At 38.7% G+C, this 11,896-nt stretch overlaps 1 protein-coding gene and 1 long non-coding RNA gene across 2 annotated transcripts; both read right to left on the bottom strand.

Annotated features, from left to right (window-relative positions):
• Window positions 1-672: 672 nt before the first annotated feature.
• Window positions 673-11,442, bottom strand: TMEM126A (transmembrane protein 126A). The gene is made up of 6 exons (XM_003418542.4): window positions 11,308-11,442; window positions 9,716-9,776; window positions 8,747-8,846; window positions 2,974-3,167; window positions 1,535-1,649; window positions 673-905 (listed from the first exon to the last, which is right to left on the bottom strand). The coding sequence occupies exons 2-6, from the start codon at window positions 9,744-9,746 to the stop codon at window positions 710-712; spliced, it is 636 nt and encodes a 211-aa protein (XP_003418590.1). The 5' UTR covers window positions 9,747-9,776; window positions 11,308-11,442; the 3' UTR covers window positions 673-709.
• On the bottom strand, window positions 5,452-8,740 carry LOC135231744 (uncharacterized). The gene is made up of 2 exons (XR_010322500.1): window positions 7,736-8,740; window positions 5,452-7,627 (listed from the first exon to the last, which is right to left on the bottom strand). It is a non-coding gene; the product is annotated as an uncharacterized LOC135231744 (long non-coding RNA).
• Window positions 11,443-11,896: the final 454 nt, after the last annotated feature.

Genomic DNA, 11,896 nt, shown 5'->3' with positions numbered 1-11,896 from the left:
TTAAGCTGAGCCTGAATAAACATATCTTGAGGAAGACTAATAGCCCTGATGGCGCAGTGCTTAAGCGCTCAACTGTTAACCAAAAGATTGGTGAATCCACCAGCTGTTCAATGGGAGAAAGATGTGGTAGCCTGTGTCCATAAAAGATGTATAACCTTAGAAACCCTATGGGGCAGTTCTTCTCTGCCCTATAGGGTCGCTATGAATCAGAACCGACTCAATAATGGGAGCAGGTGTGTGTGTGGTGTGAGGAAAATGAATTGATCTTTGGTGAGGAAGGTCGTTAAATACATTCTAAGATTCAATGGACTAATAATAAATGCCCATGGAAACCCTTTGAATTTAGAAAATGAATTATAAGTAACATTTGCTATAGCATACTGATTTTTTTTTTCCCCATTTTCATTCCTGTTTGGCTTCTTCATGAGGTCTTTATTAAAAACTGCTATATGGTTATCTTTTCCTCTAGCGCAAACTCAATGCCTAATGTAAAGGAGTAGAGAGAGCTAGATGGAAGAGAATATTGGGCAAAAGAGAGAAGTTGTATCCTTGTTTAAGCAGGTAGTCTTTACTGGGATTCAGCCTTTTATTGTCCTGTGTAGCTTTTTGTAGATCCCAAAGTAATATCTCATAATAAATTACAAATCTGTTTATTCATCCATTAAACATAGGTTATTTTTACCATTTTATTTTTGTGTACATACTTGTTTTAAATCAGAGTTTCTAGGTCAGGTTCAGGTAACTGAAGGGCTTTTATGAGTAGTTTATATTGTCTAGACCCAAGGTATGCTGCAAACGCAGTCTGGAGCAAAATGGGAAATAGCATCTTTCTAAAGATAGGCTTAGAAATTCTGATCCAGTAGGTTAAGATGTTTCCTTTCTCTGGTAGCAGGGCTGACTCATATCTGTAAGAAAACATTGAAACGTTTCACCAGAAAAGTTTTTTGTATCATGAGCTTATATACAATGTATATTAATCTTAGAAGTCTTAAAACACTAGATAAAATTAAAGCAATGCTATTATCTTATTCCTTCTAAAAGGTACCGTTTTCTTTTGTTCCTTTCTCCAGTTCACCTCTGGAGGCTTGTGTGTCATAGATTGCTTGATGCAGAAGAGTTCATCAGAGAATAATCAATTACTTTGAAGCAGCAGGCTTATAGCTAAATATTTTCTGATGAAATTTTCTTTGGTGGAAGTACTCAAACATGTAGGAACATTGTGTGTATATGTAGCTTTGACACTAGGTATAGTACTGTATCAGTTAACATTTAATCCAGATTAAGGTTAACAGTCTCAACTACACACTAAAAGACAGTGTGATAAAGTTCTAGAGATGTTTTTAAATTCCTGAGAAATATAGTATTTGATTATTTATAAGGAAAAAACATCTTATTAGCTCTTGCAAATAAAAAAAGTGGATTGTTCTTGGTCTAATATACTTTAAAATGGAAAATATATTTGCTGTTTTAAATTATCTAGGTAGTCACATTAAAGTTTTTCAGTGATGATGAGAAAACAGTAAAAGAATCCTACCTGGCTGCTAGGCCACCATTCACAGGTATAGCCAAGATAAACGGATAAAGACCACCAAAAACAAGACCAACCAGCCCACTCCTTGTTACAGTACAAGTTTCACAGCTCAAATTACCTAGGAAATAAATAACTTAGTTCTGGAAATGAAGAACAAGATAGTCAAGTAAACATGATGCAGAGAATGCAAGGTACCTTTATATGTATCACAGATTCTGCTGATTTTTCCTGTCATCAAATATACTACACAAAAGTATAAACTAATACAGTAAACGCAGTTCTGCAAGGCCTGTTGAAAGGTATATTAACATGTATGAGTAAGCTAAACAGCCAGGAATAACTGATGAAGACCACCTTAGGAAAAATTCTCTGATTTATTCTGAACTTAATGTCAGGGTTTTGGCCACAGTTAACTTTTTGTAGTTGCCTTCTATCAGCAGACTTGAACTAATATTTCTCTGTCTTTAAGAAATTTTGTAACCTGTGGGAACTTCTTTGAGACAGCTGTCTGTATTTTATTATTTTACATTATATATTTTGACTTTATTTTTATAAAACTCATTTCCAAAATGAGTATAAAACTCGAACCTGTTGCCATCGAGTCATTGACGACCCTATAGGATAGAGCAGAACTGCCCCATAGTTTCCAAGGAGCACCTGGTGGATTCGCACTGCCAGCCTTTTGGTTAGCAGATGTAGCTCTTAGCCGCTATGCCACCAGGGTTCCTTATTTGTTTCCAAAATAAGTGTAAGGCATATTAAAAACAGAAAGTAAATAACTTGATGTCATCACTTGGTCTGTTTTGTTCATCGGGCAGTAAGTTTCCCTTGATCAAAAACTCTTTCGAACAAAATACTGGACCAATTTAAACAAATTTAGAGCAGCACTAACCTGAACATAATTTAGAAGGACCCCCTTCTAACCCCTATTGTATAGCAATATTTTATTCGAAATTGGATGATTTTTCAAGATTAGCTTCAAATTCAAAGCACTCTGCATGTATGGTAAATTTTTAAAAGGAAATCAAATCTTCATTCGATAATTCTTGTATATGCATTTAGTGCTCTGAGAGATTACTATACAGTCTTATTCTCATGAAAACATTTTTTCCCTTTCAGGAACCTCTGTACAAAATACAAAGTGTTTTTTAAAAGCTCAAGGTAGTCAGCATTTTTTTTTAAAATAAGGTTTCCAAATATTTCTTACTCTAAATGAACACCATGGGAAAGATAAGCTAGATAAAGTAAAAATGCTGTGTATGTGCATCTTACATTGCTGACAGACTGCTAATATAAATTAAGTTTCCACCCTACGTGGAGATGCTAGTAAGGTTCAATCTTATTCAAATGTTACATAGCTACTTTTGATATTAATATTTAGATGTTAAGTTGCAAATAATATATACCAGGGCAGACTTTATATTGAAGGTGAAACAATTTACCTCTACTCAAAGGTAAACTTATAAAACCTGTAAAAGATACTTGTGCTGTCAAAAACGGAATCACTGCCATTGGTAAACTGGCAGCTACCCGAGCCTGTGTCACATTTAAGACGCGTCGAAAAAGACTGTTGGCTATGAGGCCACAGAGAGCAGCATTAAGTCCAATATATGCTGATCCATGTTCAAGCAGATTCCTGTGGGTGGGGGAAAAAAAAAAAAAAAACTTAGTTCTACTCTGTGTGTAAGATCTCTCGATTTTAGCATATGTTACAGAGTTTACTAGGACTTTGTGATTAACTGGATACAACATACATCCCTTAAAAAATCCATTGCCATTGAGTTGATTCTGACTCACAGTCACACTGTAAGACAGAGCAGAACTGCCCCATAGGGTTTCCAAGGAGCAGCTGGTGGATTTGAACTGCTGACCTTTTTGGTTAGCAGCCAGATGCTTAACCAAAATTGTACCACCAGGTTATGGACCCTATGTTTTACATAAAGACCTTAATTCTAAAAGGATTTCAAATTTGGGCAACACTTAATGACACAATGATATGTTTAGATTTTAGAAATTAGTGCAGCAATTTCTAATTTCTAATAAACTGTGTAGCAGAGAACAGCTTCTCAAAAGTCTGATTTGGATTCTGTTCCTCTGGTCTATAATACTCAATACTCACCTGATACAACACATTATAAGGTGGTACTATATCGTGATCATGGACTTAGAATACTCAGCTTCACATCAATCTATAAACATCTTGAAGGAAATGGATACAAAGATACAATTTGGTTTCAACAGCACTTGACACACAGAAGGTAGAGTAAATATGTTTTCTTTCATCTTCCCGGAAGCATCAGTGCCAGGTTTGTGGGACAGGAGAAATACTAACATTGAAGGAACACTAAGCATTTGGCTGCTAACCAAAAGGTTGGCAGTTCGAATCCACCAGCCGTTTCTTGGAAAGCCTATGGAAAGTCGCTATGAGTCGGAATCGACTCAACGGCCAGGGTTTTTTTATTTTTTTAATGTGCTAGGTAAGGAGCCCTGGTGGTAGTGCAGTGGTTAAAGTACTGAGCTGCTATTCAAAAGCTCAGTGGTTCAAACCGACCAGCCACTCCACGGAGAAAGATGTGGCAGTCTGCTTCTGTAAAAATAACTGCGTTGGAAGCCCTATGGAGGCCATTCTGCTATATCCTATAGGGTCGCTATGAGTTGGAGTTGACTCAGTGGCAATGGGTACGTGCTAGGTACTTTACAATAACCCACTGAAATAAAGAATAAGTTGACCTAAAATAGTAAGTGGTAGAAATGGGTTTTAAGCCAGGGTATGTATGAATTTTTAACCCATGTTCTATACATTGTTTAATTTTGGAAAAATTACCTAGAATTATAGATGGATAATGAAAATTTAGTCTCCAAACAATTCAGCCTACCACTTAGCTTTTTTGCTACCTGCCTTGCAAAATTCCTCATTTCTTTTAACTAGCCAAATTAGCCTCATGGTCCCCCTCCAATGTGTGTGGTTAACTACTTACCTCAAAACAGCTTTTCTAGGAACTCCTAATTGAGTTCCTGCATCACTGAATGTATTACATCTCTTATATGTCATTTTGAAATCGTAACAGCGCCTGTCATTCACTCAGTGAGTACCTACTACATGCAGCAGACTTGATGCCAAAGGCACAAAATAATTATTTTCTACTTGCAAGGTATTCATAGTTGACTATTACTGGAGGATGAAAGATATTTCAACTTAACCTATAAGAAATCTATACAAATGGTAATGGCAGTACAAAAGTGACTATTTAGGAACTTACGGTACAAAAGATACTAGAGAACCTATCAAATATAATAAAATAACCACAAAGAACAAGTAAATGTGAAGACCTGTGGCTTTTTGTGAGGGCTGAGGGGATGGGAAATGGAGCATTTCCTCTAATAAGAATTTCATCTTCACAATGATTCTGTGAAATACGTATTATCCCTATTTTAGTCATAGGGACCAATGATCAGTAAATAATTTGCCAACACTAAGAAAACAAGTAGTGCAACTGGAATCTGAACAGCAAAGTTTGCTGTCTCCCATTCAGATTTTAAGTTCCATTTGGCGATCTATGGGGCAGTTCACATGGGGTCGCTATCAGTCAAAATTGACTTGACAGCACCCAACAACAACATGGTTAAAGTCACATTTTTTAGTCAATAATTCAGTAAGCACATAATTGCTATTAGTTAGCAGGCCCCTGTCAATCTTTTCAAAAAAAGCAGCTCACGACTTGGCAAGATGATGATGTTAGGTGCTGTTGAGTCGGTTCTGACTCACAGCGACCCTGTGCACAACAGAATGAAATACTGCCTGATCCTGAACCATCCTCACAATCGTTATGCCTGAGCTCATTGCAGCTACTGTGTCAGTCCACCTCTTTGATGGTCTTCCTCTTTTCCGCTGACCCTGTACTCTGCCAAGCATGATGTTCTTCTCCGGGGACCGATCCCTCCTGACAACACGTCCAAAGTATGTAACACACAGTCTGGCCATCCTTCTAAGGGGCATTCTGGTTGTACTACTTGTAAGAGATTTGTTCGTTCTTTTGGTAGTCCATGGTGTATTCAATATTCTTCGCCAACACCACAGTTCAAAGGCGTCAGTTCTTCTTCGGTCTTGCTTATTCATTGTCCAGCTTTCACATGCATATGATGCGATTAAAAATACCATGGCTTGGGTCAGGCGCACCTTAGTCTTCAAGGTGACATCTTTGCTCTTCAACACTTTGAAGAGGTCCTTTGCAGCAGATTTTCCCAATGCAATGAGTCTTTTGATTTCTTGACTGCTGCTTCCATGGCTGTTGATTAAAAAGAAAGACAGACCAGACCAAGATGGATGTCAGAGGAGACTCTGAAACTTGCTCTCGAACGTCAAGCAGCTAAAGCAAAAGAAGAACTGATGAAGTAAAAGACCTGAACAGAAGATTTCAAAGGGCGTCTCAAGACGACAAAGTATTATAATGATATGTGCAAAGAGCTGGAGATGGAAAACCAAAAGGGAAGAACACACTCAGCGTTTCTCAAGCTGAAAGAACTGAAGAAAAAATTCAAGCCTCGAGTTGCAATCGTGAAGGATTCTATGGGGAAAATATTAAACAATGCAGGAAGTATCAAAAGAAGATGGAAGGCATACACAGAGTCACTATACCAAAAAGAATTAGTCTGTGTTCAACCATTTCAAGAGGTGGCATATGATCAGGAACCGATGGTACTGAAGGAAGAAGTCCAAGCTGCTCTGAAGGCATTGGCAAAAAACAAGGCTCCAGGAATTGATGGAGTATCAATTGAGGTGTTTCAATAAACATATGCAGCGCTGGAGATGCTCATTGTCTATGCCAAGAAATATGGAAGACAGCTACCTGGCCAACTGACTGGAAGAGATCCACATTTATGCCTATTCCCAAGAAAGGTGATCCAGCCGAATGTGGAAATTATAGAACAATATCATTAATATCACATGCAAGCAAAATTTTGATGAAGATCATTCAAAAATGGCTGCAGCAGTATATTGACAGGGAACTGCCAGAAATTCAGGCTGGTTTCAGAAGAGGACGTGGAACCAGGGATATCACTGCTGATGTCAGATGGATCCTGGCTGAAAGCAGAGAATACCAGAAGGATGTTTACCTGTGTTTTATTGACTATGCAAAGGCATTTGACTATGTGGATCATAACAAATTATGGATAACATTGCAAAGAATGGGAATTCCAGAATGCTTAATTGTGCTCATGAGGAACTTTTACATAGAACAAGAGGCAGTTGTTCGAACAGAACAAGGGGATACTGCATGGTTTAAAGTCAGGAAGGGTGTGCGTCAGGGTGTATTCTTTCACCATACCTATTCAATCTGTATGCTGAGCAAATAATATGAGAAGCTGGACTACATGAAGAACGGGGCATCAGGATTGGAGGAAGACTTATTAACAACCTGCGTTATGCAGATGACACAACCTTGCTTGCTGAAAGTGAAGAGGACTTGAAGCACTTACTAATGAACATCAAAGACCACAACCTTCAGTATGGATTGCATCTCAACATAAAGAAAACAAAAATCCTCACAACTGGACCAATGAGCAACATCATGATAAATGGAGAAAAGATTGAAGTTGTCAAGGATTTCATTTTACTTGGATCCAAAATCAACAGCCATGGAAGCAGCATCAACAAATCAAAAGATGCACTGCACTGGCAAGACAGACATATGAAATAACTGGATAATATAAAACCAAATTTAAGAAGTGGCAGTAAATATGATACATGAAATTCTGAAGATCAGAAAATAAAGTTTTTGATATTAAAAAAAAATTCATACAATTAACTTCAAATAAATACTGGACGTATCTGTTTGATAATAAAAAGAAGGGTAAGGATTCAAACTTAGGAGAACCAGGATAGATAAATGGGCAAGGACAGGAAAAGGCAACAAGGAAAAGATAATGGGATGCTGCCATTGCCCTGTTTAAGTTGTGCTTGAGATCACCTTACTTCCCCATGCTCTCCTTTTTCCTCTGATGAAGGTACCAGTGACACAGGTTGCTTTCTTTTCAAACCACCTATCTATTCAATTTTTTTGGATCAGTGTCTTCATCTCTTCCCACTTTGCTGGCCTAGAAACATGAACAGGCCCTTTTTAAGAGTTTTTGTTATTTACTACAGGAAAATAAAAGTGTGTGCATAAAGGGGTATGAGGACATTTACAGTTTATGAAATCTCACCAATTTCTTGGTTTACAGGCTCTTCCTTATGTAAATAGTAAGTGGTAGCGAGATTGGGATCTGTAGTTTTCATTCCTGAAGATAGTAAAAATATACTTCCAAAATATATTTCAAATCCATCTTTTCATCCCAACTGCTACCACCCTACCATCACCGCCCACTAGGATTATTATGCCACGTTTCCTACTGGTTTCCTACTTCCTTTTTCTCCTACTTCAAAACTATTTCCCATAAAACTGGAACATTGTTTAAAAATGTTATCTGGATTACATCACTCCCTTGCTTAAAACTCTTCTTGTTCCTCTAACTTTACGTGCAATTCCCTTGTACTCCAGTTACATTGGTTCTTTATACATGACAAACTCTTTCCAGTCCTGTGTCCTCGTCATAGGCCATTCCCCCTGCTTAAAATGCTCCCTGCCCCTCCACCCTCTGGCTGGCTCCTCTTCATCCTTTTAGGGCTCAGCTTTTTGGTTTAAGTGTAATCTAGTCAAGAGAGGCCTTCTTTACTCCCAAGGAGGTCTAAGGACATTTTGTGGAAGTGCATGATAGTTGCTTATGTTGTCTTAAAGATCAGTATGTTCCCTATATAGCTTTTTCATCTTTAATATCTTAAAGATCTTTTGCCCATTACTTCATTTCTCAAACATCCCCAGTCTAGCCATGTGTGTTACACAGTCCTCCTTTAGACTGAGAGGCATACAATGATAAAAGTGAGTTAAAGTCTAATTTAAAAGTCATCTTAAAGTTTTGTTATTTAAGTGATTCCTAAATGTTTACATTTTATTATATTGTAAATTGAACCTTCATACAATTACATTATGTCCAATGATACTTCTAACTTTCTAAACTTCCACAATAGCTATGTGACCTTGAGCAAAGTGGTTTACCTCTCTGGGTTTCCTTCTGATATTCCATGTTATTTATACTTAAACCAAATAAATTTGAGATAATGACATCGATGATGAAAATCCACCTGGTAAAAGGTATTTTTAAATTAAGGTATCTTACTTTTCTGCTTCCGGAAGTTGGTTAATTTTTCTGGTTATAATATCAAGAGTTAAATTTTCCTTGATAGTATCATCTGGTTCATGATTTTCCATCTTGGAGCCTTAAAAAAAGCAAATGAAAGTACTTTTTTAATAATATCTATAGAAAAACAACAAAAGAATTATTCGTGTTCATAATCTAAAAAAAAAAATGCATACACACCTTATCCCCTCTACCCAAAATTATTCTAAGTGAAATAGAAACCAGATGTGAAAGATAATACCATATTTTACACAAATAGCATGCACCGTCTACATTTGTTTGCCAACTATGCCCTCCCTCTTGCAAGGTATTTTCATAAGTGCTGCTATGCCAATTTTTTTTTTAAAACATGTTGCTGTAAAAAAAATTAGCATAGCATGCTTACAAAAACACCTCACAGAGCAGCTGGCAAACAGATGTAGAAGGTGTGTGTTATCTGCATTAAAATATGATACATAAAGCTTCTAAAATTACAGGTATCTTCATAATCTTTAGAAACATTTTTTAAGTTTGCAAACAGTCCTAAACATAAAAGACTGATAAAATGAATACTAAAATTAAGAACTTGTGCTCAATAGGTACCATAAAGGTAGTGTGGAGAAAATGTTAGCAATACAGCTGACGATGGATTAGTTAGAAACCAGAATATATAAAAACTTACAACAAGAAAAAGGCAAACGAGAGTTTTTGACAAGAGTTTTCTGCACTTCACAAAATGAGGAAAACCAAACAATAAACATGAAAATATGCTCAACCTCATTATCATCAGGGAAACAAAAAACTACAGTGAAATACCAATATATAGGTTGGCTAAAATTAAATGCCAATTTCAATTACTGGCAAGGAACATGGGCGACTGAAACATTTTATGTGCTGCTGGTGAAAGTGTAGATTGGTAGAACCACTTTGAAAAATAATTTGGTATTTTATAGGGTTGACGATACATACCTGATGACCCACCAATTTCACTTCCGGGCATACCTTAGAGCAGGGGTCAGCAAACTTTTCTCTAAGGGGTCAGATAGTAAATATTTTAGATTTTGTGCAATATATACATAGGTTGTCAAAAAAAAAAAAAATTTCCTTAACGCTTTAAAAGTAAAACCCTTCTTAGCTGGCTGGCCCTACAGAAACAAGCCACAGGCTGTATCTGACCCAGAGGCTAGTAGGTTGCTGCATGGGTCAGGGACAATGTCAGAGCAGTGGGATGGTGAATGATTTTTGGTCTGAAGATTTTGCTCTCCAAACAACAGATTTCAGGGTAGCAGAGTTACGAAAAGCAAAAGTTCAGGGAAAACAGCAAAGGACAACATGGTTTTATGACATCAGATTTTCTTGGTTCATCACCATACATTTGCTATGAGATTAATTTGCAACACTGACTAACTTAACAAATACTGGGTACCTATTACATGTAAGACATAATTTGGAAAAAAGTGCACAAAAATTATCTCTGGACTTTAATGCAGACTTGCTCTGCATACTGGTGAGATGGAAACTAGCCATTTCTACAGTATGTCTATAACCAAAAAAGCCCAAACTCTCCCCGGAGTCTATTCCGATTCATAGTGACCCTACAGAACAGGGTAGAACTGCCCCATTGGGTTTCCAAGGAGTGGGATGGTGGATTCAAACTGCCGACCTTTTGGTTTAGCAGCCAAGCTCTTAACCACTTTGTCACCAGGGCTCCGTGTATTAGAAACCCAAACAAAAAAACCAAACCCCCTGCCTTGGAGTTCCTTACAACTCAGCGATCCTGAAAGAGTAGAACTGCCCCATAAGGTTTCCAAGGAGCACCTGTTGGATTCGAACTGCCGACCTGACCCTTTGGTTAGCAGCCGTAGCTCTTAACCAGTAAGCCACCAGGGTTTCCCTATTAACAAGAAAACCAAAAACCAAACCCAGTGCCGTGGAGTCAATTCCAACTCAGAGCGACCCTATAGGACAGGGTAGAACTGCCCCATAGTTTCCAAGGAGCACCTGGCGGATTCGAACTGCTGACCTTTTGGTTCGCAGCGTAGCACTTAACCACTATGCCACCAGGGTTTCCCTGTTAACAAGGGTCACCCTTAATGTCTAGTCCTGATCAGGCAGTCCCCTTGTGGCAAAAATTCCTATAAATGGTAATGCCACTTTTAAAAACTAGGATCATTTCAAAAGGCTTTTGTATTAGCTATCACTATCACGCTGCTCTGAGAAGAGTTCCGAGGGATATGCAATGTATAAAGTGAGGCCTGGTAAGAAATTTGGCCAAAGTCACTATAAATTAGCAGTAAACGGGAGGTTTTTCAATCTATGGCATTTTTTTTTTTTTCCTGTATTGGCTTAATCTAAGTATCTTTCCGATCTTTCCTTCCAGGATGCAAAGTGAAAAGACTATCAGCACCGCAGGGTCGACTCCCTTCCTTCCCTCGCGGCCCAGTTCCACGACCCCATTAGCATGCCGCCGGCGACTAGCGCGCTACAGCGCCGGGCTTCCTCTGATATCGGGACATTTACTGGGCCCTTTCCTTTTTTTTTTTTCCCCCGAATGCCAGTACCTTCTGCTCCCCGTCTTTCAGCAGCCGTTCCCGCCCCTGGTCTTCCTCAGCCACGCCAGGGCTCAAGGCAACCTTGGCGCATCCGGCCCGGGCGCAGCCATCTTTGGGTGACACGTGACTCGGCGGGAGGTTGATTGGGCTCCCAGGATTTAGTGGGCGGCTTCCGGCCGAGGGAGTTTCTGGGCCGCTGAGTGGTGGAGCTCGGCGGGCTCAGTAGGCGCTTGTTGCTTTCACGCAGGTTCCCCACGATAGAGCCGGTGGAAAATGAAATTTTGAGGTGAAATTGGGTGGATATAAACCCTGCCCTTCCACTGAAAACCTACCTGTGAGGCCTTGGGCAGGTTATTTTAACCTTTTTTAGTTGATATAGACCCCGGTAGCGGAAGTGGTTAAGCGTTTGGCTGCTAACCAAAGGGTGGGCAGTTTGACTCCACCCGCCGCTCCTTGGAAACCCTATGAGGCAGTTCTACTCTGTTTTATAGGGTCGCTGTGGGTTTTTAGAATCAACCGGACGGCAATGGGTTTGGTTTTGGTTTTTTTCCTAGTTAATAGTCTACACCTCATGGTGGGGTATATTTAAAGTGCATAG

Source organism: Loxodonta africana, chromosome 7 (genome assembly GCF_030014295.1).
Source record: "Loxodonta africana isolate mLoxAfr1 chromosome 7, mLoxAfr1.hap2, whole genome shotgun sequence".
Taxonomy (NCBI): Eukaryota; Metazoa; Chordata; class Mammalia; order Proboscidea; family Elephantidae; genus Loxodonta; species Loxodonta africana.
Note: the sequence above shows the minus strand (reverse complement) of the source record. Positions and strands in the feature narration are given on the sequence as shown.

Excerpts from the sequence above, each read along its gene's own strand:
- TMEM126A (XM_003418542.4), bottom strand. The coding sequence starts at position 9,746 with ATGCCCGGAAGTGAAATTGGTGGGTCATCAG. Across the intron at positions 8,847-9,715 it reads TGAAATTGGTGGGTCATCAG|GCTCCAAGATGGAAAATCAT; the intron begins GTATGTATCGTC and ends GCTTTTTTTAAG. Across the intron at positions 3,168-8,746 it reads CAACTTCCGGAAGCAGAAAA|GAATCTGCTTGAACATGGAT; the intron begins GTAAGATACCTT and ends CCCCACCCACAG.